The 24,712-nt window shown below is 44.6% G+C and overlaps 1 protein-coding gene across 3 annotated transcripts in view; it reads left to right on the top strand.

Annotated features, from left to right (window-relative positions):
* The first annotated feature begins 1,248 nt into the window (after positions 1-1,248).
* The window catches only part of RPS6KA1 (ribosomal protein S6 kinase A1), a 121,378-nt gene continuing 97,914 nt past the window's right edge, over positions 1,249-24,712 (top strand). For all 3 annotated transcript variants that reach the window (XM_032227591.1, XM_032227592.1, XM_032227588.1), the window contains exon 1: positions 1,249-1,640. In XM_032227591.1, the coding sequence (XP_032083482.1) occupies positions 1,566-1,640 (75 nt within the window). In that variant the 5' untranslated portion in view covers positions 1,249-1,565. The remainder of the gene's footprint in view (positions 1,641-24,712) is intronic.

Raw genomic sequence — 24,712 nt, 5'->3', positions numbered from 1 at the left:
TGTTGGAAACGATGATCATCTGAATGTGGCAGTGCTGCAGCAGGGAAGCAGCCACAACTTTGCTAAATCTCAATCCTGTGGGAGTCATAGATTCTGTAAGTTACCCCATTTGAGGTAAAAAGGTAAAGGTTCCCCTCGCACATATGTGCTAGTCATTCCCGACTCGAAGAGGCGGTGCTCATCTCCGTTTCAAAGCCGGAGCCAGCGCTGTCTTCGTGGTCATGTAGCCGGCATAACTAAAAGCCAAAGGCGCACGGAACTCTGTTACCTTCCCACCAAAGGTGGTTCCTATTTTGTTACTTGCATTTTTTTTACATGCTTTCGAACTGCTAGGTTGGCAGAAGCTGGGACAAGTAATGGGAGCTCATTCCTTTACGTGGTGCTAGGGAATCAAACCCCCGAACTGCTGACCTTTCTGATGGACAAACTCTGAGCCACCACGTCCCTCCATTTGAGGTACATAGATTCAAAAATTGTTGCCCTATGATGCACCATTTCACGCAATCCAAGATGGCAAACAATCAGACAACAGACACAAGAGTTTTAATCAAATGTATATTGAGAAGCCTTAAATATGCTTCACTCCAACGATTATTTTGTGGCATGCTATGGTATTCGTGAGACAAAATTTTGACTGAAGATTGTCTTCCACAACTCTGTCATGTAGAATGAGATTTCTGGACATGCTGGTAAAATAAGCCGGGACACATTACAAAGCAGCAGATTTTTCAGTGTTTTTTTTTCCTGTACGATTCCCTCCTCATTCTCCTCCTGAACCTATGATTTTTGGCATCCTTGTTTATAGTGCAGGACACACGACGGGGTCGCACCAATTCTGAATCGCCCCTGAGGCAACTCCTTTTTTAAGCCCAGCATGTGGGGCGTTCCCACCCAAGTGATTGATTAATGGTGCAGTCCGTGATGCCAGCCAGAAAATTGGGATGACTAACCCACATTTCACTTTTTACCGCGTCCTGTGAATTCGTGCCATCACACACACACCATTCATGGGGGGGCTTATTAAGCAAGCGGGGCTCCCTCTGCCACGGCAAAGGTGTTGAGCGCCTGCATGCAAAATGCAGATTAACACAGGGTTGAAGAGGAAATCACGAGTCACGGTGTCGTGGGAACGCGGCCACCTTCGCTAACCGAGCGAGAGCGGCTGGGAACCAGGAAGGCGAGGAGGAAGAAGGAGAGGAGGAGGAGCCTCGACCAGCCGCTCGGCTACCTCCAAAAGCGGGGAGCAACCAGACCGCGCCGACGGGAGCAGAGCCAGCCCGGACTGCAGGCAGGCAGGCAAGGGAGGTGTCGTCGGGAGCCGCTCGAAGCCCTCCGCGGAGCTCCTCCCTCCCGCTCCCCGCCAGCCGTGCGGCAAGCAATCGGGCGCCAGGGGCCGGCGCTGGACGCCGCCTTCCCCTTCCCGGGCTGCGAAGCGCTCCACGCCGCGGAGGGCGAGCGCGAGGCGCGCCAAGTGTGCCGGCGCCGCGCCAGAGGAGAGTCCCCCGCTCGCCCTGCCCGCCGGACTCCAAGCCTTCCCGAGAGCCCTTCGCCCAAGCGGCCGCAAAATGCCGCTCGCCCAGCTGGGAGCGGAACCTTGGCCCGAGGTGGAACTGGTCGACATGGAGCTGGACGCGGCTGAGGTGAGCGGCGGGCGGGCGGGAGTTCCCCGGAGGCGCGTGAGAGAAAAGGAGAGCGGAGTATCGCGCCTTGGCCCGACCTGACTTGCAGCCTCCCCCCCACTCCGACTTTTAGAGCTGAGAGACCCCGCTATCCCCGGGCAGGGCTGGCTGAGCGGAGCCCCGAGCTTTTCTGCTTCCAGCGCCGGGCTGGGACTGTAAACGCCTCCCCCCCCCCCCCATTCTTCTCCTCAAAGCCCGGGAGGCTCGCTCTCGAGCCGCACCTGGCCCGTTCACACAACCGGATAAGGCAGCCTCAGACCCCCCCCCCCCGCCCCGTCTCAGTTATGGAGCGACCGTGGCTTGGAAAGAGCGGAGGCGGTGGCCGGTCCCCGGGGCGCCGTTCATCAAGCTGAGGAAAACACCGGAGATGGACTGTCCCCCACTGTCCCTCACCTCCCTCCACGCCGGGTGAAAGCGGTGCTTCTGGAGCTCTCGGAAGCCCCTGCTCCGACTTGCACCGTCTCCACAACAATAGCCATTGGCCCCGAAGCAACGTTCTGGCTTGCTTGTGCTGGGAGCTATTAAAGGGGACCGCACCGTCCCGGGGAGCTTTTTCCTCCTCATTAAAGTAATCCGAACCTCCCTGGTTCATCCGATCAATGAGCGGCTTTCCGAAGCCCCTCCGGAGCCCCCCCCCCCACGCCCCTCGGGGGACGGCTGTTGGAAGGGAGTTGAGAAAGCGGGCTGGGTGGTGCTGGCCGAGGGGAGAGGGACGGTTCCTCTTCCTGGCGCTGGGCTGAAGCAACGGTCTGCTGCCAGGGCTTGAGGGCTGCTTTAAGGAGGACAGAATTGGGGAAAACCTCACCGGCAGGGAGGAGCAGCTCAGGCCGCTTCCCCCCCCCCCGGGGGGGGGTTTAGACTGCAAGGCATGACATGGGGAGGAAGGGGACCCTCTTGGATTTGGGCTGGACCTCTGGGAAGATCTAGACTTCAATCTTGAGGTCAGCTTGCTTTCCAGGAAGGGGTCTAGTTCTTGGAGTTTATTTATTTATTGATTTGATTTGTCAATCGTTTACAAGATAATAGGTATAAGAATAAACATGAGTACAAATGAAATGGGTACAACCAATAAGTGGAGACAGTAGACACAATGATGTGCTTCTGTACGCTTCCTCACAGACCCCTTAGGAATGAGGTGAGGTCGACAGTAGACAGTTTAAGGTTAAAGTTTGGGGGGGGTTGAAGATGTAATAACAGAGTATATGTATATACTGTATATGGCCAAACCTGTATCTTGACGGTCTGGAATAAAGTGTGGTTGGAAAATGGTCCAAGCAGGTAGAAAAAGTAGAGATTGGTGGGGGGAATCTTTATTTCTACAAGCAGTATATGTAAATGACAATAAATGTGAGAGGGATGTGAAATTGCTGCTCTGAAGAGATCTGGTGTTGTGTTTATTCCCCTTTGCAAAGGAAGGATGGACTCTACCTGCAGACTGCATGTGTGATTAATCTCACCCCATGCGTGCTCCTCCGATGTGCTGGGTTTCAACAACTGCAGTGTGGTCGGTGCCACCAAGCAGGCTTAGCAAACTGCAGGCTGGTGCAAACTCATTCTAAAGGACAAATGTAAAGAGAGGACAAGCATTGATAAGGAACGGTGACTTGCAGGGAGTGGTGAGGAAGGAGAAAGTTGGCTGCCAGGATGCCTGAGACTTAGGTTGGCCCATAAGATAAAGAGCAGAGTCAAAGTCCAAAAATCTAGGCAGAGAAAACAAGCTGGTCTCTTCCAGATGTTTTGGACTGTAACTTCCATCAGTGCCAGCCATCACGACCCAATAGGAAGATCCAAGCATCTGGAAGGCATCTAGTTGAGTCCCTAACACCAGCCATGAAGCTCTTGATAAGCATCCTCTGGTGCATAAGTAGGGATGTGAGAAGATGGTCTGGGAAACATCTGCATCCCCTTGGAGATGTTTTCTGTGACAAGTGCAGGAAGCCAGCAGCCCTAGCAGGAAATTGTTGGGAACTGGATAACCCTGTCTCTTTAAATTTCAATAAGAAATCTGCCAAAACAAGAGTTCTTACTACTGGGGACAATATTGCCCTCAAGCTTTGACCACGTTGGCAGCAGGGGCTGATGGAAGTCCACTTTCCATTCTGAAAGCAGCCCCGGCTGCTACTAATGAGCCTTTGGGAAGTGGAGGTAATGAGCCGGTGGAAGAGAATGTCGGCTTTGTCACTCTGCACTCTGAAACTCGTTTTAAAACAGTAACATAAGGTCAGAATTAACTCTCAGGTTAACTGTGATGTAGAATAGGCAGAACAGGAACAGCTGCCTTTGAAGGTGTTCAACTCCAAATCAGGGTGGGTTTCACTTATTTTTACCACTGTTTTGCCCCACGCGTGCACCTACCGCACATGCGCTCGGCCTTCTGCGCATGTGCCCGGACTCAAAAACGTGACTAAATAGGACGGTATAGAGGCAGGCTGGGTGGGCAGGCCCATTCACAATCTCCGCAACCGGTTTGCTTGAACCATCCCAAACCGGCTGAATACCATTTCTGCTCCAAATGCAATACGGAGGTTTCTGTACAGTGGTCTGTAGTTCCACGCGGCCGGAAGACTTTTAAAATGATATTAAAGTCTTGGTGTGTTTTTTTAAAAATACCCTTTTAGCTAAGTGTATGCTAAATGTAAATCAAGCTTTATAAATCATAGTTTCTCAACCAAACCCCAAAAGCCCTATTATGTTTTTGTAGATGAACCTGGCCATTATGCTAATCATTCAGATAGGCGTAGGAGATGAATCACAGACGTTCTCGCTTGTTAACCCTGGTTGGGGGTTCAGCTCCGATAACTGCTGTTAAAAGAGTAAATTACAGTTCTTTCAAGGCTGTATGAAGTATATCCTTCATTTTGCAGCCGGAGTAGTTATACACCCTGTGCGTCTCTGTATGCCTAGTTAGGTGTGCTTGCACACAGGATCAGCTATTGATCTTTCTAATGGCATCTTTATTCTCTCTGTGTGTGTACTGTTGTGATTTATTCTTCATGGGTAGCTGGCTCCGTTGCAAGTAATCAAAGGAATTATTAAACTTCCTGTGCCATAAAAGGGAAGGAAAGCAATGGGCTCTCACCCCACCTTTGTCCCCACTCGAAAATTATTTTCTTTTCTGTGCTTGAAAAGAATAATGTCGCCTCATTAAAGCATTCAATTGGCTCACACCTTTCACAGGGAGCCTGGCAGACTCCAGGCAGTGCACGTTTTATTAATTGTTTCTAAAACAATATTTCCCAGCTGCTGGGTTAACCCTAAGGGTCAGGGGTACCCAACCTTTTGGGGCTGGGGGATTAAATTTGGAATTGTGTGGTGGACAGTCTCCCAAAATGGCATTCCAGGAAGGGGTTGCAGCAGAAGATTGGCCCATTCATAAAACAGCTGTAATGAGACTTCATTAAAGTAGAAAAGCTTCCTGCTACCCTCTCTAATTCCTCCCCTCCCCCTCCCCCCCAATGTATGTCTCTCCCTTGTTTTTATTTGTTCTGGCAGGTGGGCACCCTTCCAAGAGAATCCCGGGTGCAATTACCTGCTATTTTTTATTTTATTTTCTAAGCAACCCCTTAAAGCACGCAAGCTACTCACCACCTATAAAGCGCTCCATGGTAGTGGATCTGGCTATTTGAGAGACCGCCTTCTGCCAATTACCTCCCTGCGTCCCATCAGATCGCATAGAGTTGGCCTCCTCCGTATTCCATCCGCCAGTCAGTGCCGACTGGTGACTACTCGGAGGAGAGCCTTCTCTGTTGCGGCTCCGACACTATGGAACAATCTCCCCGTGGAGATTCGTACCCTCACCACCGTCCAGGCCTTCCGCACAGCCCTCAAGAACTGGCTAGCCCGTCAGGCCTGGGGATAAGTCTATTTTCGCCCCTCCCGAATGTTGAGTGAATGTTGAGTTTTATTGTTTAATTTATTTTTGTTCACATTTCTTTTTGTACTGTCCTACACTCCCTTTCCTTTTTGATTGTAAGCCGCCCTGAGTCCCCTCAGGGAAAAGGGCGGCCTATAAATGTCCAATAAATACGAAAAAAAAAAAGCACTTTTGCAAATAAAAGCTATGCTGGAAGCTTCATTGTGTTTGCTTTAAACATTGTTTAAGATAAGAAACCAGGTGAGTCAAGGGACTTGGCATTGCTGGCTGGAGAATTTTGGACAGTTGAGTGCCCCCAGTACCCTGCTGGGGATCTAGGCCTTGGGCTAATTGTGCAACAGAGTAGAGCAATGCTTTTCAATCTTAATCATTTTATGATGTGTGGAGTTCAAATCCCAGAATTTCCCCGCCAGCTTAACCCTGTTACTGAGTTAACAACTGCAACGATTCACTTAACCGCTGTGGCAAGAAAGGTCGTAAAACGGGGCAAAATCCACTTAACTCTCTTGCTTAGCAACATAAATTTGGGCTCAATTATGGCCATAGGTTGAGGACTACCTGTAGGGTTCTTCTCTTGATGCCAATACCATCCAAGAGCCATGCAAAGTGTGTAATTCTGTTAGGCTTTATTACCAGATAGAATGAGAGAGTCCATTTCATCTCAGGCTAGTTTTATGCCAACTGAAGGATGGGTAGATAACATTTCTACTCTGTGATGATGAAAAATTCTTTCAGGAGTCCTTGGTGCTCTCTGAGCTTGGTGGTTTTCTTGCAGATCTTTCATTATCCAAACTAGGTAACCTCATCAGTGCTAGTAAGGTGTGGGGTTTGCTCTCAGCTTATATTCTAGTGGCTTACAACTGGACAGTGTTGTTGGGGTCAGTCTTAGAGGTTCTTTGCTTGGGCTGTTTACTATTAGTATCAGTCCAACAATCAAGAAGTAAACACAACCAAGATAATTAGGGGACTGGAAGCTAAAACATACGCCGAACGGTTGCAGGAACTGGACACAGCTAGTCTAGTGAAGAGAAGGACCAGGGAAGACATGATAGCAGTCTTCCAATACTTGAGGGGCTACCACAGAGAGTTAGTTTTGGAGAGTTAGAGAGGAGGGGGTCAAGCTATTTTCCAAAGCACCCAAAGGCCAGACAAGGAATAATGGATGGAAACTGAACAAAGGGAGATTCAACCTAGAAATAAGGAGAAATTTCCTGACAATGAGAACAATCAACCATTGAAAGAGAAGTTGGCTTCAGAAGTTGTGGGAGCTTCATCACTGGAGGCTTTCAAGAAGAGACTGGTGTAGGGTCTCCTGCTTGGGCGGGGGGTTTGAACTAGATGACCTACCAGGTCCCTTCCAACTCTGTTAATTTGTATCTAATACCCCAATTGAAGAACTGCCAAACAAGCTAACAGTAAGCAACCCAAGCAAAGAACCTCTTAAGACCAACTCCTCCAGTGGGTTATAGGGCAAGCCACTAGTATATAAGATGGATGCAAACCCCACCCTCTTTTAGCACTGTTGATGTTACCTATTGGGGGTAATGGAAGGTCTGCAAGAAAACCACCAAGCTAGGAGAGCACCAAGCGCCCCTCATTTCAACCTTGAGCTATAAATATTCTCCTTTATTTAAAAGTTCTTTGCTTTCCCCCCCATTTCCGCCTCACCATCAGGTTGGTAGTTCTGACTGATTCGAGGCGGATAGCAAGACCTGGCAAAGTCAGGCCATATTCCTTTGCTTTTTATCAAAAGCAAACAAACTCAACCAGGAAGCAAGAAAGGAAATATACTTTGGAGCTAACTGATGTACGATAAGTATTCAAACACATTCTAGAACTTTAATTTTTAAAAAAAGAAGGTTAAACAAATTTATTGCTTTGTTCCTCCCAACTGCCTGCCCAGTAACAGCTTAATGATGCCCTGTTCTGATAGAAACTCATGCCACTTAAATTGGCCCTTCTCCATAGGTGAGGTTATAAGAGCAAATCTTTACACAAAATGAGAGTGATACACTCTTTAAATGCCTCGTCCTCACATAACACCAGAGCCATGTCAACCTCCTAAGATAGACCAGACAGGAAACACAACAAGATGAACTAATTTAAACTTATAAGAATATGAACAGAAACTTGCAAGCCTGAAAGTACAAATCTCCCACTGTCTTTTTTTTTACCACCCAGTTACTTATGGTGGATCCTTTCTTGAGTTTCTTTCTTGCCCATTACTCATTTGTGGGCTCCTCTCCCTTTTATCTGATTATTTCCTGGGCAGCTTCTCTTCCTTCCATCTTCCAAGGTCATTCTCACATTCCATTACAAACTAATAACTGTCTTCACAGTTATAGGTAGAATCTGAACACTCTGGCAGGGAGCCTGGTGCAGGATAAGTATGGGAAGCCAAAAAATGACTTGTGTTCTCTGGGGCTCAGCAGATAACAGGTGTGGGATTAGCAGGGTAGGAAAAAGCTGCTTGCCTGCAAGAACCATCAGAGATATTTGGCAGGGGCAATCGCACTTTAGGCTGTCAGTGCATACATCTTTTTAATACCCCCCCACACTTTAAATTAACTACATACAGTGGTATCTCAGTATTTGTCCTTAATTGGTTCTGTAGAGTACTAAAAAGGACGAATACCAAACAAACCATGTGACCTTTTGTTTCGGTCAGGAAGGATTTCCTATCTGCCCCTTTTCTGATGTCAGCAACATTTCCAGCATGGCTGACTTCCTGTCCACCCTCTGTGGCTGTCCCTCACTTCCTTTTACGGTGACCATCCCAGCATGGCTGACTTCTTGCCCACTCTCTGCAGTTGAGCCCCACTTCCTTTTGCAGTGCCTCAAGTACCAAACAAACAATGAGTACCAGGACAAGTTTTTCATGTCAAAATGCACCGAGTACCAAATTCAATGAGTTTCAAAGCAGTCTGGTTACCCAGGTACCATTGTATTGAAAAATGTACTGTGCCAGGCCTTTTCCTCTTTTTAGTGGGTTCATATTTTTAAAAGAAAGCGTTGTGAAAATCTAGGGAACTTTCAGAGATTGCAAAGTTTGTGAATATTCTGGATGTGAAAAAGCCCATCCTGTATCAGTCTGACTGTTAGTGAGCATTGGCACATGCAGTTTCTACATCAGCAGCTTTAAAGTTGTGATAATTGGAGTACTGAGAATAAATTATTCTTATAATAGCTTGGGAAGTGTTGAATTAGAATATATGGTAGCCACAGGTTGGCTTTATCTATAATGCTAAACCATAAGTTGTTGACCCACAGTTGGCTGCATTCATACAACATATTAAACCAGAAACCATGATTTTCAAACTATTCCAGTTTCCCTGCCTTAAGGAAAATATAATTGGTGTGTATGGGCAGCCTGTGAAGGCCAGTTAGAAGCTTTCTAATAAGGGTACATTAAGTAACCATGACCAGGTTAAGAGGAAGAGGAGGAGGGCGAGCACCGAGGTCCCAATACATCTCAGGGTATGGGGGACCATGCCAGCCTGCCCACCCTCATATCCTGTAATTCATTGTTTGTTATACCACAGCATATTTTGGGATGCTTCCTCAGTGCTCTAAAATAGCAACAGACTCTTCTTTTGCTCATGTTAAAGCATTTGTAGAGTTCCAACTTATTCCAATCTTATGCATAGCAGGTGAGCTAGAAAGGTCTCCCCCTTCCCAAAATGCAGGTGGTTCTCTGCCCAAATGGTTTGGAAGCTGAAATCTCCCCCCTCTTTTCCCTCTTCATGATATATCCCTTTTCACCTCTCTTCTTGGCTCATTTCAGCTGTTTAATCCTTTTCCTTGCATTCGTTCATTCCATGCATGCTATCCACGCTGGCCGGAAAGGCAGCAGCTTTAATTGGGACTATGAGCAGTTCCTGCAACGGGACGTAATGGCTCAGTGGCTAAGAACCTGAGTTTATCGAGCAAGGCCGCCAGTTCAGTGGTTCGAATCCCTAGCACCGTCTAACTGAGTGAGCTCCCGTTACTTGTCCCAGCTTCTGCCAATCTAGCAGTTCAAAAGCAATAAATGCAAGTAGAAAAATAGGAACCACCTTTGGTGCGAAGGTAACAGTGTTCCATGCACCTTCAGCATTTAGTCATGCCAGCCACATGACCAGGGAGACATCTTCAGACAATGCTGGCTCTTCGGCTTTGAAACGGAGATGAGCCCCGCCCCCTGGAGTCGGGAATGACTAGCACATTGAGGGCCGCCTCAGGGTTGTGTTTGATCTTGGGGGCCCGGGGTGGGCATGGCCAGCTTGACGTCACTCATGTCAGGGGCGGCCCCTGTAGTGGCCCAAGCACTCTGCCAGCAAAAACGGGCTCCCGAGCTCCGTTTTCAACTATCACGGCCTCCTGTAACCTCTGCCAGTGAAAATGGAGCTTGAGAGAGTCACACACAGTCCCCCAAGCTCCATTTTCAGTGGTAGAAGCACTGCGGGCCAGTCATTTGCTGTTTCTAGGGCAGCCCCGTGGGACAGATCTAAGCACTCCACGGGCTGGATCCAGCCCCCAGGCCTTGAGTTTGACACCCCTGCTCTACACCTTTGTTGAAAAGAGCAACCCAAAGAAATGAGCTGCTTGCTACTGGTGAACCAGTAATGGAAATTTTGAGTAGTTCAGAGAACCAGCAAATACCACCTCTGGCTGGCCCTGCCCCCCAATCTATTCACTTCCTCCCGAGCCCCAGCTATTCAGCTGGGTCTTCTTTTGTTTGTGACCCGTCAAAACCGCGGTCCACAAAAGCGCGATCGACGAAAGCGCGCATTTGACGTCATCACAGCGCGACGAAAAAAATTAAAAATTGAAATAAAAATAAAATTAAAGCAAGCCGATTCACATAAAGGTAAGGGTTAGGTTTAGGTTTAGGGTTAGGGTTAGGTTAAGGGTTAGGGTTAGGTTTAGAGCGTTAGGGTTACGTTTAGCGTTAGGTTAAGGGTTAGCGTTAGGTTTAGCGTTAGGTTAAGGGTTAGGTTTAGGGTTAGATTTAGGGTTAGGTTAAGGGTTAGGTTTAGGGTTATGTTTAGGGTTAGGTTTGGGGGGGTTAGGGTAAGGTTTTCGTTTTATTTTTACATTTTTCGATCACAGCGCGATGTTTTCGTCGCGCTGTGATGACGTCAAATGTGCGCTTTCGTCGACCGCGCTTTTGTCCTCCGCGGTTTTGTGGTGGAACCCTTTTGTTGCCTGCACAGGAGAACGGAACTGGAAAACAGGTTAGTGGAGTGGGGAAGGAATGAGGATTTTGCAGTATCCTTCCCCTGGAGTGTGGAGGGAGTGGGGATTCAGCCAAGAGTCTGCTGATTTGATCCAGTGTGACTATTCCCCCCACCCCCCAGGTTAATCCTTTATAGAAGGACCAGGGTTGGCTCCATTAGTGATTACTGTGAGGCCAAAAGCTTGTTAATAAGGTTTTTTTTAAAAAATTGTTTTCCTGTGTTGTTTGCTGGCCAGAATTAGATTTGCCACATGGTGGCCTTATAAATGAATTAATATATAAATAAATGAAATTAAGAGCTGGTGAGGTTAACAGCCATGGAGATGCTGTACAATAAGGATGCACAGGCACCAACTGCTTCTCAAAATCTTAATTAGTTACGCTGTAAAATTGAGAGAATGAGGAGTAGAATCTGAACTTTGGAACTGCTGTAGACATGACTTGAATACTTGAATTAGTTGGGTTGGCTTTCTGCTTTATTAAGGGTTTTCTAGCATTGTAACGATCTCAGCACAGCTGTGTCCTTGACTCTCTGGCTGCCAGCCTTCTGGTGGGAATATCATCTGTGGATGTTTGACAGTGACCGTGTGAAGCTCCTGTCTATTTGATTTTTAGTATCTCCAACTTAAAATTTATTTATTTATCTATTTAATAGGTAGGAAAAAATGCTTTAAAAAGCGGGGGGGGGAAGCTTCTGACGGTCATGCGGCTCACAGCTGATCCGCGCGATCATAGGAAGCTCTTTTTTTCACCTTTTAAAGCATGTTTTTCCTGCCGGTTCGGTCAAATAGCAGGAAAAAAATGCTTAAAGATGTGAAAAAAGGTACCCACAATTGCATGGCACAGCTGAACCTTTTTTTCACTTCTTAAAGCATTTTTTTTACTAACGAATCAGGCGAATAGGTAGTAAAAAATGCTTTATTTTTTCTTGAGTTGACCACACCCACCCAGTCACATGACACCCACCAACCCACGCCCAGAGAACTGGTGGCAAAAAAAATTACATTTCACCACTGGTACAAGGTAATCGCTATTAGTATAGACATGGACATTATCGCATGAGATTGGTACAAATAGATGGATATAAATAAGTATAACATGGCCATGAACACATAAAATGAATACATATCAATGGGGAGAGTTGTTTTATCTCGGATCACAAACTTTGCTTGAAATTACAAGCAGGACACTAAACCACCTGGAAAAGAAAGGGTATTTATTTCCAGTGGCTAGGTTAAGTGTGGATGGCTTGGTTTCCTCATCCGGTGGAAATGTTTTGTTTTATGATGGAGTAAATAGCTCCAAGAAAAGTTAATCCTGACCCGTTTGGGGTTTATTTATTAATCCCACAGGATCAGAGGGCTGTGTGTTTTTGGCAGGATACAGCCCCTGTTTCTTCAAACTCTTTGTCTGGACTTTGAACCTTTCCAAAACTTCAGTTCTCTTATACACCTGCCAATATAAATACTTTAATAATGAATTCACTAAAAGCAAATAATCAGTTTTTTAAATAACAGACACAAGAGTCTGAAGAACAGCCTTATTGATCTGTTTGTTAAAGCAAAGTTTAATATGCTTCTTGGTTTAAATAAGGAAAAAAATGTTTTTAAATTTGAGATAAATGTTTTTGAATCTAAGAAATAGATGAAGCTATGTTCATGATATGCTAATCTCTGTGTGTGTGTGTGTGTGTGTGTTTGTGTGTGTGTTCCAGCATAACTCTGGAACGCCTTGAGCAATTTCAACCAACAGATGACTTATTCTCTGGGAAAAAATACTGTGGGGGTAAGACACTCACCAGGGTGTGTGTTCTGTTAAGATACAGCCTGTTGTGCCTTAAAGTGGCTTCTACTGTACTGCCGTAAAATGGCTTCTACTGTACAGTGGAAATTGCCATGATAACAGCTTCACAGTACTCCACAAGGGGGCTCTGTCTGGTAAGGGGGGAAATCCAACATTAGAAATTACGTTTGATCCAGACATTTTCCCCATATAAATAAATACCCTGGCTATTGGCTAGTTGTATTTAAAATTCAGGTAGTCTTTGGTTTACGACCATTCATTTAGTGACCATTCAAAATTACAGTGACACTGAGAAAAGTGGCATGCAGCATTCTAAGTCCACATGATCAAAATCTGGGCGTTTGGCTATTAGCATGTATTTATGACAGTTGCTGGGGTTATGCAATCTCCATTTGTAACCTTCCCATCTGGCTTCTGACAAGCCAAGTCAATGGGAGAAGCCAATTCGCTTATTAACTGCACGTTTCACTTAACAACTGCAGGGATTTGCTTAATAACTGTGGGAAAAAGGTCATAAAATGGGATCAAACTCACTTAACAGCTGCCTTGCTTAGCAGTGGAAATGTTGGGCCAAATTGTGGTCATAAGTCGAGGAATACGGTGTTTTTGGTTTTGCAGTACTGCAAGCTCAGTGTGTGGGATTGACAGTTAAAGTCTGTGGGTGGATTCTGAGCCAATGTTTAGAGAAGGATATTTTTATGGGGAGTCCTTGGTGCTCTCTGAGCTTGCAGACATTTCATTACCCAAACTAGATAACAATGCCAGATGCACTGATGACGTTACCTAGTTTAGTAATGAAACATTCGCGAGAAACGTTATTATTTCAACCCTGAGCTACAGATATTCTTCTTTAGAAGCATTTTTTTTAATTTGGAGAGTGTAACAGAATAACAGAGTTGGAAGGGACCTTGGAGGTCTTCTAGCCCAACCCTCTGCTTAGGCAGGAAACCCTATACCACTTCAGACAAATGGTTATTCATCATCTTTTTAAAACCTCCAGTATTGGAGCATTCGCAACTTCTGGAAGCAAGTTGTTCCACTGATTCATTGTTCTGTCAGGAAATTCCTCCTTAATCCTAGGTTGCTTCTCTCCTTGATTAGTTTCCACCCATTGCTTCTTGTTCTACCCTCGGGTGCCTTGGAGAATAGTTTGACTCCCTCTTCTTTGTGGCAGCCCTGAGATATTGGAACATTGCTATCATGTCTCCCCTAGTCCTTCTTTTCATAAGACTAGACCATTTGGCAATAAACGTTGCCTAAAAGGCACTGACACTTTCAAGATCTCCTTTCTCTGGTTTTGATTGTATATTGGTACCTGCCCTAATCTGAAAGGGCTTGGTTCAAAGAACTCCAGGAGAATACGCTTGAGCTCCTTCAATGTTCTCCTTGCAGCAATCCCTGCCCCCCCCTTAAAGAGCAGACCAGTGCAAAGAGCAAAACTCATTCTCTCTCCCTCCCTCCCCCCCCCTCACACACACACAAATACCACATGCCCCAACTATACTGTTGACCTTGATGCATACTTCCTCTGTAATGTGTATCCGTTTTGTGCTGCTGCAATTGTCAGAGGGTTTCCTAAAGAGCTCTGGGCAACGTGTTTGGAACAAGCTAAAAATCTTCCTCTACAGATCCCTAAGCCTCCCTTACTTGATGTGTAGAGTTGTTTTTAGAAATTCATTCCTCACATAAATTGAACTCTTTTGGTCTGCCCTTGTGCCCCTGTGGATCAACACTTAACAAAAACTGCTGTGCTTTGCACATGACATAATACAACCTAATATCTCAGTCTCCAGGGACATTTGAATGTAGCTTGATTCCTCTAGGTCTGTGTGCAGCATAAAATGTTTTTTTTTTTACATTTACAGGGATCAGCTTTCTTTGCATGGGCAGGATTGAGAGTTCTCCTTCGGTGTAGGTTTTAATGAGTTTCTGATCCTAATTCATGGGCCTGTTCGCTTGCCTTGGATCAAATTGTATTTATGCTGTTGAAATACGCTTCCAGGTTATGCAAGATGTCAAAACAGTTGCATGAGGAGATGCCCCAAAGCAGAACTTAAACCGATCAACCTAGTTAAACGTGTTTAAAATGGCTTTGCAAACAAGTCACTAAAACCTATGCCCAAATGTGTTTGTTGATTTCCCGTCTGTTTTCTGATCTTGGCAGACATGAACACTGGGCCCTATGTAACAAAATGGAATTCAATGTAGAGACAGGTCAGATCTTACATTTAGGTAAGAAAAACCAAAAGTATACATTTAAACTGGGTGAAACCAGGGTTAACAGCAGCAACTGTGAGCTGGGTCTTGGAAGTCCTAGTGGACAACCAGTTAAATATGGACTAGCAGTATGCAGCGGCAGCCAAAAAAGCCAATTCAATCCTAAATTGCATTAACAGAAGGATACAATCAAGATCAAGGGAGATACTAATACCACTCTATGAAGCCCTAGTAAGACCACACCTAGAGTACTGCATCCAGTTTTGGTCACCACACTATAAAAAAGATGTTGAGATTCTAGAAAAAGTGCAGAGGAGAGCGACCAGGATGACTGGAGACTAAAACATATGACGAACGGTTACAGGAACTGGGCATGGCTAGTCTAGTGAAGAGAAAGACCGGGGGAGACATGATACCAGTGTTCCAATATTGGAGGGGCTGCCACAGAGAGGAAGGGGTCCAGCTATTTTCCAAAGCACCTGAAGACCAGACAAGGAATAATGGATGGAAACTGACCAAGAAGAGATTCAACCTAGAAATAAGGAGGAACTTTTTGACAGTGAGAACAATCAACCAATGGAACAGCTTTTGCCTTTGGAATCGCTTGAGACTTTTTTTTAATATAAAGATTTATTTTTTATTTTTGAATAAACACAAAGACAAAACACACACACACACAAAAACAAAAACCACAAAACCATCTTCCATTACAAATTGTAGAAAGTGTGTCAATTGGTTACACAAACCTCCGTGCATCCCTTCCACAGTCATCATCTACAATTCATATCAAATCATAATATTTTAAATCAAGTATATTTATATATTACTATCATCATACCTCAACCTTCATTTGACTATAATTGTTCTAAATTTAACTAATCACTTGAGACTTTCAAGAAGAGATTGGACTGGCATCTGTCAGAAATGGTGTAGGGTCTCCTGCTTGAGCGGGAGGTTAGACTAGATGACTTATAAAGTCCCTTCCAACTCCGTTAATCTATATCTGCAAAATTTCTATATGATTCTGTCTTGCCATAGGAGATCAAGTATTTGTTAAGCCTGGGGTGTCCAACATTAGCAAATTTAAGACCAATGGACATCAATTCCCTATCAAAATTCCCCAGCCAACTTCCAGAATCCCTCTCCATAATGAAGAATGCTGGGAACTGTTGATGGAGTTCATCAGCATCTGGAGGTCCCCCTTCAGCACTAGTGAAATGCAGGTAGTCCTCAACTTATGACCTCGAGTGAGCCCAATTGTTATGTGGGTTTTGCCCCATTTTACGACCTTGCCATAGTTGTTAAATAAATCACTGCAGTTGTTGTTAGTAACACCTTTGTTACTTGACTTTGGCTTCCCTACTGCCTTTTCTTGTCAGAAGGTTGCAAAAGGGATCACATAATCCTAGGGCACTGCAGCTGATCACATGATACAAATACATGGCAGTTGCCAAGTGCCTAAGTTTTGATCACATGTTTACAATCATGTAACCACTGAAAGTATGAAAAACGATCATAGGTCACATGTTTTTCAATGATGTTCTAACTGATCGGTCACTCAATGAATTGTTGTAAGTCGAGAACTACCTGTGCTAAGTACAGTATTCAGGACTAAGTTGGGCTTGCCGCTATGAACTAAAGACATTTCATGAATTGTTTCCTTGGGACCTTGATTGCATCCACAATTTGGGCAAAGTAAAACATATTGTTATCTATATAGAGCTGTGATGGTGAACCCATGGCATGGGTGCCAGATGTGGCACACAAGAGCCTTTTCTGTAGGCATATACGTCGTCGCCAGCTGCTTCCGGGTTCCATCAATCGCATGTGCCCCGGACAGCTGGTCCAGTGCGTATGCACACAGCAGACAGCTGCTCTTCGGGTTCCATTGCGCACATGTGCATCAACCAACTGGTGTTCACGCAATGGAACCCGGAAGAGGAGCTGCCCGCACATGTACACCAGCCAGCTGCTCTCTTCCAGGTTCTGGTGCTCCGGGCTGTGCGCTCCAGTTTCAGCACTGCTATAGAGTCTCAAAGTTTAAACTAGAGATGGGCAACTATGGATTGAATATAGCCCCTTCATTTGGAGCTCCATCTATCTTCCTGTGGCCTACTGCTGAAAATTGGCAATGCAATTCCCTCCTGCTTTCAGGCTGGAAAAAAAAGTAAGCAAATCTTCATAAAGATTTTGCACACTTAAAACATCCTTTGCTGGAAAAAAATGATTCCACATTTGTCTATAAGCTTCTTAAGTTCTCCACAGACTTTAGGACTGACTGCATCTCTGGTTTTGTTAAGGTTTGGTTCAACAGTGAGGCAATACATATTCCCTATTTTGGAATTGCAGGACTTTGTGTATTCATTCAAAATCCAGGACCCATGACTGCTATGGGATTGAAGTGTGGCAAAGTTGCGGCTACTTTCAGTATCACCAGTATCACACCACTGTAATCAGCCGCAATGATATCATCATTTCCAATACTCCCTGCCAGCTTCCCATAAGGAAAGTCAGTGGGGAAGCCCACAGGAAATCAAAAGTCATTCCTCACTGGCTTTTTGCCTGCCCACGTTTCTGTTTCGGTTTCTCTGTTTAAGTAATGAATTTTTTCCTGAAATGATGTCCCAATAAGTTTCGGGATGTCTAATGTTCATTAGGAGGTTAATTTTTCCTTTTCCTTTCTCTACAGAAGAAAAGGTGTGTTTGTTTTTAAAAAAAATTCCACTACTGTACAACTTTAGAATTAGAGGAATCTAAAGGGAAAACTTTCCATTATTTCTTCTTCTTTCACTAACACCTCCAACCCTCTTATACATGCTTACTAAAATGAATATTAGAGTCCCGCAGTGTTTTAAAAATTTTACTGAAGCATAATTCTGGGAGATGGCTTATTAGCAGCACACAGCACAGAGAAGTAAGCCAAAATAGAGCTAACCACACAAAAGTGTGTGGTTTTTGTTTCAGAATACTTCAAAGCAACTGGAAATTTCCCTTACATTTCTAAGTGATTTTTATATATAATTTTCTCTTAAAAATTTTAAAATCAGCAGAATGAAACCAATATAAATTTCTAATTGAAGAAAAGGACAGAGAAAAATAATGAAAAAGCGAAAAAGAAAAAAAAAGAAAGAAAGAAGGAAAGAAAAAAGAAAAAAGTAATAAAGAAGTAACTTCCAATTTTAAGATATGTTTAGAAGTACATTTATATTTTACACAGTTCCTAAGGTTACATCATCGTTCCCTTCTTTCCTTAATTTACCGTTCTTACCATCAAATCCATACATCACCAGTTCATTTTTTCCTTGTTTCAAGAAAAAGTCCATAAGGCGGTTCCAGTCATAAATATAGTTGTGGATCTTTCTTTAAGCAAACAATTTTGCCATTGCTGCTAATTCTGCCTTCTTCACCAGCCATCTTCCTCCATTGTGGGTATTGTGGAATCTTTCTGCGTTTTTTTATACCATATAGTAATCTTGCAGTGATGTTAGTAAAGCGGTATCTCGGTACTCAAGTTTCAAAACTGGTCAAGTTTGGTACACAATGCATTTTGAAATGAAAAAATTGTCCTAGTACTCGGCATTTGTTTAGTACTCAATGTGTTGCGATAGGAAGAGTGGGAGGCTGTGGAGAACAGACAGGAAGTTGGCCATGCTGGGAAGATTGCTGCAAAAGGAAGCGGGGTGCAACCATAGAAGGCAGACAGGAAGTCGGCCATACTGGGAAGGTTGCTGACAAAAGAAAAGGGACCGATAGGAAGTCCTTCCTGACCAAAACAAAAGGTCTCATAGTCACATGGTTGGTTTGGTACTCATCCTTTTTAGTACTCATTGCACTTTGTGGAACCAATTAACAGTGTGTACTGAGATAACAATGCATATAAAAATAATAGGCTTATGTATAATTCTAGTAATATAGAAATTAACAGCCAATTGCCTTACATTTCATTTCCCATTGAGTACAGGTAGCCCATGACTTACAACTATTCATTTAATAACTATTCAAAGTTACTATGACACTGAAAATAGTGACTCACACTTGTGACCACTGCAGCACCCCCACAGCCACACAATCAAACTTCAGTTGCTTGGCAATGGTTGCAGCATCCTGCATCCTGGATTGTCATTTGCAACCTTCCTAGGGAGCTTCTGAGAAGCAAAATCAATGGGGGAAGCCAGATTCACTTAGCAATCACACAATTCACTTAACAACTATTGCTGTTGTTAGTTGCAAAGTCGTGTCTGACCCATCCTGACTTGCGACTCCACGGACAATGTTCCTCCAGACCTTCCTGTCCTCTACCATCCTCTGGAGTCTATTTAAGCTCTTGCCTACTGCTTCTGTGACTCCATCCAGCCACCTCATTCTCTGTCGCCCCATTCTTCTTTTGCCCTCAGTCTTTCCCAGCATCAGGCTTTTCTCCAGGGAGTCCTTCCTTCTCATCAGGTGGCCAAAGTCTTTGAGTTTCCTCTTCAGGATCTGGCCTTCTAAAGAGCAGTCAGGGTTGATCTCCTCTAGGACTGACTGGTTTGATCGCCTTGCAGTCCAAGGGACTTGCAGGAGTCTTCTCCAGCACCAGAGTTCAAAGGCCTCCATTCTTTGGCGCTCAGCCTTCCTTATGGTCCAACCTTCACAGCCATCCATTGCAACTGGGAAAACCATAGCCTTGACTATATGCACTTTTGTTGGCAGGGTGAAGTCTCTGCTTTTTAGTCTGCTGTCTAGATTTGCCATTGCTTTCCTCCCCAGGTGCAAGCGTCTTTTAATTTCTTGGCTGCAGTCCTCATCTGCGATGATCTTGGAGCCCAGGAAAATAAAATATGTCAACAACTGTAGTGATTCACTTAACAACCATGGCAAAAAAGGTTGCAAAATGGGGCATGGCTCACTTAACAACTGTCTTGCTTAGCAATAGAGACTTTGGGGCTTGATTGTGGTCGTAAGTCAAGGATTGCCTGTATGTAATTATTATCTGACAGGATAATTAGAGGAGCAACCAATTAAACACTTGGAAAAACCCTACATTCATATTAACTGCATTTAATTAATTTAATTTCATTTGAATCACATTTCAATACATCAGATTTAGCTTTCAACTTAGTTCCACCCTTGGCTGAAGTACAGTTCTGCTTCTCGGTTTGTAAACATTGCACCCGGCACTAAGAAAATTCCACTTCCAGAATTTCAGGCTTCAGGAGTTCTTTCTTTTTTGTTGACACAAACAAGGATTTGATGAAAAAGTTACATAAACATCAAGGAGGGCAAAGTTTCAGCTTCTGCAGAGATTGCACTTTACTCTAACAAACTCAGGTTAAAGGTAAAGGTTCCCGTCGCACATATGTGCTAGTCATTCCCGACTCTAGGGGGCGTTGTTCATCTCCGTTTCAAAGCTGAAGAGCCAGCGCTGTCCGAAAACGTCTCCGTGGTCATGTGGCCAGCATGACTAAACGCCAAATGTGCACAGAACGCTGTTACCTTCCCACCAAAGGTGGTTCCTATTTTTCTACTTGCATTTTTACGTGCTTTCGAACTGCTAGGTTAGCAGAAGCTGGGACAAGTAACGGGAGCTCACTCCGTTATGTGTTGCTAGGGATTCAAACCGCCGAATTCCTGACCTTTCTGATCGACAAGTTCAGCTTCTTAGCCACTGAGCCACTGCGTCCCTAGAAGCTCAGGTTAATCGCATATAAATTAGAATAAAGAAAAAAACAAGAACCCCAGTCCACAGAGAGGATAGATTGAAGAATGGTGGCCAGGATGTAGGTGGTCTAATAAAAGAAATCATTGATGTTAAACAAGATTTGGTGGTGTTGAAGGAAAAGTGAAACCAGCTGTTGCTTGCCTGTGGCTTTGGCATTCTTGTGAATATATTGCTTTCCTGCTTCTGAAGATATAAATGTTTAACTTGATTTTATTTAAGCGTTATTACCTTTTATTCCAACAACATGGGACAGAAGAAAAACTTGCATTGAGGGGATAGGGCCATGATGGTGAACCTGGCATGTGTGCCACAGGTGTCAGGCAGAGCCATATCTGAGAGCACGCAAGGCGTTGCCCTATGTCAGCTACAGTACGCACATGCGCTCTGGCCAGCTGATTTTCGGCCTTCCAGTGAGTAGGGGAGGATATTTTCCTTTTTATATATATATTATTTTTTATTAACAAACATGTAAAATACACACACACAAAACCTAGACATGCACCACATTTATACAATACAATATGAACAGGAGCTTCCTGTTCTTTCTAATAGCAATTATCAATCGATACCGCTCACCTTATATTATTTCCCCTTCTATTGTATTTCCTTTGGATTTCACCATTCTTAACCCTCTTATTTTACTCATAACTATTATTTTTTGAGTTTTGTTATATTCCTTCACTGATTCTTGTTTCTTTCCTCCATCCACCTATACCATTTATCCCATATCTGGTAGAATTCTGATTCTTCTTTTCCCTGGATTTCTTTAGTTAGTTTGTCCATTTCAGCACAATCCATAACCTTTCTTATTATTTCATCTTCGCTTGGAATTAATTTGTTTTTGGGCAAAGGCAATCCTTGCCGCCGTAATTATATGTAGTATTAAATACTGGATTTATTTTTTGTATTTCGCAGACATTCCTAATAAAAAAACTTCAGGTTTCCATTCTATTTTAACCCCTGTTATTGCCTCCAGCCAATTTTTGATCCTTTTCCAAATTTTCACCCTCCCCAGGCTTTAGGAAAACCTCTGGAGCCTGTGGATTGTGAAAAATGGGCGCTCCGGCCTTGGGCCGGTTTTCACCCTCCCCAGGCTTCAGGAGCAAAAAAATGTTTGCCATCACTGTGATAGGGGATGAGAATTGCGTTAAAATCCAGCTTGCTTTTCTGTTTGTTAGTGCCTGATGTCTTGGGTGTGGATCTTTCCATGTGGGTAGATCAAACATTCCTCTTGTAAAGGATTTATTTGATTACATTCTCTCTGCTCCACCTGCCTGACACAATGACCTCTTGCTGAAGCATTCTCAGGACGACCTACAATATTTAACTTTCAAATAGCAAATGAGAATCTTGCCAGAATTATCTATAGCTTGAGTCATGGCAACTGGACACATTTTTTTGTTGATTTGAGATGTTTTGCTGACCATCAAAGCAGTTTTTTCAGTCTGAATAAATTGATTAGGATAGTGTTTCTCAACCTAGACATGACATCAATTCCCAGAATTCCCCAACCAACTGTGGGAATTCTGGGAGTTGAAGTCCACACACCTTAAAGTTCCCCAAGTTGAGAAACACTGGGATAAGGAAATCTTGAGTAGGCAGAGAGTCGTTGGAATGTGCTAATGCCTACCGTGTTTCCCCAAAAATACGACCTACCCCCAAAATAACCCTTAGCCTGATTTTTCAGGGTGGGCCTAATATAAGCCCTAGTGAAGTGGGTGGGCGTGGCCAGCACAGGAGGCAGCCCTTCCTTTTCCCGGTTATCTCATGACTGCTAGGCGCCTTGACTACAGACCGCAGATCAGCTGATCCAGCAAAGGCCGGGAGTGCTGTCTCTCTGGGTGCCTGGAGATGTTTCCAGCGCACTCCTGCTAGCTTCAGCACTACCCATGGTGCCACACAACTTTGCAGCCAAGAGCCCCTCTGTTCTGCAGCTCACCTTGTGGATATAGAGCAGGCGGTGACCACGGTTTGCGCTCCATCTGGCCTGGAGCTCAAGTGTTGCTTAGGCTGCTGCTACAATGAGGCAGAAAGCCATGCGGCCCATCGGAATTGGCTTCCCTCCCCCTGCCTGCCTCTACCTGGCTGCAGCTGCTTGAGAAAAGAACAGGCAGTTGTGGAAGACTGTGGGAAGCGCCTGCTTATGATAGAAGCAAAGCCTAGCCCCGTGATGGCGAACCTATGGCATGTGTGCCACAGGTGGCATGCGGAGCCATATTTGCTGGCAAGGCAGCCCTTAGATCTGGCAGGCATGTGTGCACTAGCCAGCTGATTTTCGGTCTTCCGGAGGGCTGGGGAAGGCTGTTTTTGCCCTCCCCAGGCTTCAGGAAGGCCTCTGGAGTCTAGAGAGGGTGAAAAACAGGTCCAACGGGCCAACCGGAAGTTTATTCCCGAACTTCCGTTTGGGCTGTTGGACCATTTTTCACCCTCCACAGGTTCCGGAGGCTTTCCTGAAGCCTGGGGAGTGCACAAACGGCCTCCCCCTGTCCCCCAGAGGGGTGGAGTGGTCGTGCGTGTATGCACAGGTGGGTGGGCACGCACGCACGCACACGATAGCACGCATGCACACAATTTTGGCACACCTTTAGAAAAAGGTTAGCCATCACTAGCCCAGCCTGTCCCTTTCGAGCGATCAAATGTCTGTGTGTTGTGTTAGGAACTCGGCAGCAAACATGGAAGCTTCCTTTTGCATTTCACTGACGTTGGTTGTTTCCCCCCCTTCCTGAAGGAGGTTCAGAAGGCGGAAAAGCTCATGTTAAAATGGCAAACATCCTAATGCCATAAAATTTCCCTTCCCCTCCACACAACTTCTCACAGCTGATAATATGCTTCCTGCCCTTCCCTTGAACTGGCATGACAGTCGGTTAGTCTCGGATAGGTTTCAGGCTATAAAACTGACTTGCAGCAAAAGGAGATGAATATGTGGGACTATTGTTCACGATGCCTGCAAACCATATCTTCTTTCAGGATGTCCCCTTCCATTCCATGCATATTCTTTCTATCTATCTATCTATCTATCTATCTATCTATCTATCTATCTATCTATCTATCTATCTATCTATCTATCCTTCCTTCCTTCCTTCCTTCCTTCCTTCCTTCCTTCCTTCCTTCCTTTTTTCTTTCTTTCTCTTTCTCTCCTTCCTTCCTTTGCTCTGATTTTCTTCTCTTTCTCTGTCTTTCTCTTTCTCCCCCTTTCTCTTTTTCTCACATTCATAGATACCTCAGAGATACTTCCTGAATACTTTTCACAAGTTGTCAGTTGGCATTCTGTACCCATTAGGCTTGTACTTGTTTAATGGGTACAGAATGTTGAGTGTCAGCTCGCTGATCTATTTTGAGGGTAACTCACTCCTTCCTTTCAGTGTTTGTAATAGCAATAGCACTTAGATTTATATGCCACTCCACAGTGCTTTACAGCCCCTCTAAGAGGTTTACAGAGTCAGCAAATTGCCTCCAACAGTCTGGGTCCTCATTGTACCGACCTCGGAAAGATGGAAGGCTGAGTCAACCTTGAGCTGCTGAGAAACGAACTCCTAGCATGAACAATGAGCTAGGCTGCAGTACTGCATTCTAACCATTGTGCCACCACGGCTCATGCTTCTAGCAATGCTTCTGGAAACATTAGAGTCCCCCTACCTTTCCCTCTGATTAGTGAGCGTTGCTATTTTCATGGCTGCATCCCTAGAATGGATTTAGTATGAGTATTTTGGATAAGAATAGCATTAGGAGTTTTCAGAAGACCTCATCCAATCTGGCTCATTGGGCATGAGATCCTCAGACGAGCAAATCAGGCAGTTCAAGTAGACAGACTCTATTACAGGTAGTCCTTGACTTACAACCATTTGTTTAGCAACTGTTCAAAGTTACAATATCACTGAAAAAAGTGACTTATGACCAGTCTTCCCACTTAACAATTGTCATAGCATCCCTGTGGTCATATGGTCAAAATTTGGGTGCTCGGCAACTGACAAGTATTTACAACAGTTGTAGCATCACTAGGTCATGTGATCACCATTCATGACCTTCCCAGCTGGCTTCTGACAACAAAAGTCAAGGAGAGAAGCTGGATTCACTTAATGACTGTGCGATTCACTTAACATCTGCATTTCTTAGCAGTGGAAAGTCTACTCCCAATTGTGGTTGTAAGTCAAAGATTTGAAGCCAGAATAACTCTCTTTCTTAGCTAACCTTTGGCAATGCAGATGTGCACACTGATGAGGAGC

Source organism: Thamnophis elegans, chromosome 12 (genome assembly GCF_009769535.1).
Source record: "Thamnophis elegans isolate rThaEle1 chromosome 12, rThaEle1.pri, whole genome shotgun sequence".
Classification (NCBI taxonomy): domain Eukaryota; kingdom Metazoa; phylum Chordata; class Lepidosauria; order Squamata; family Colubridae; genus Thamnophis; species Thamnophis elegans.
This window is presented reverse-complemented; position numbering and strand designations above follow the sequence as displayed.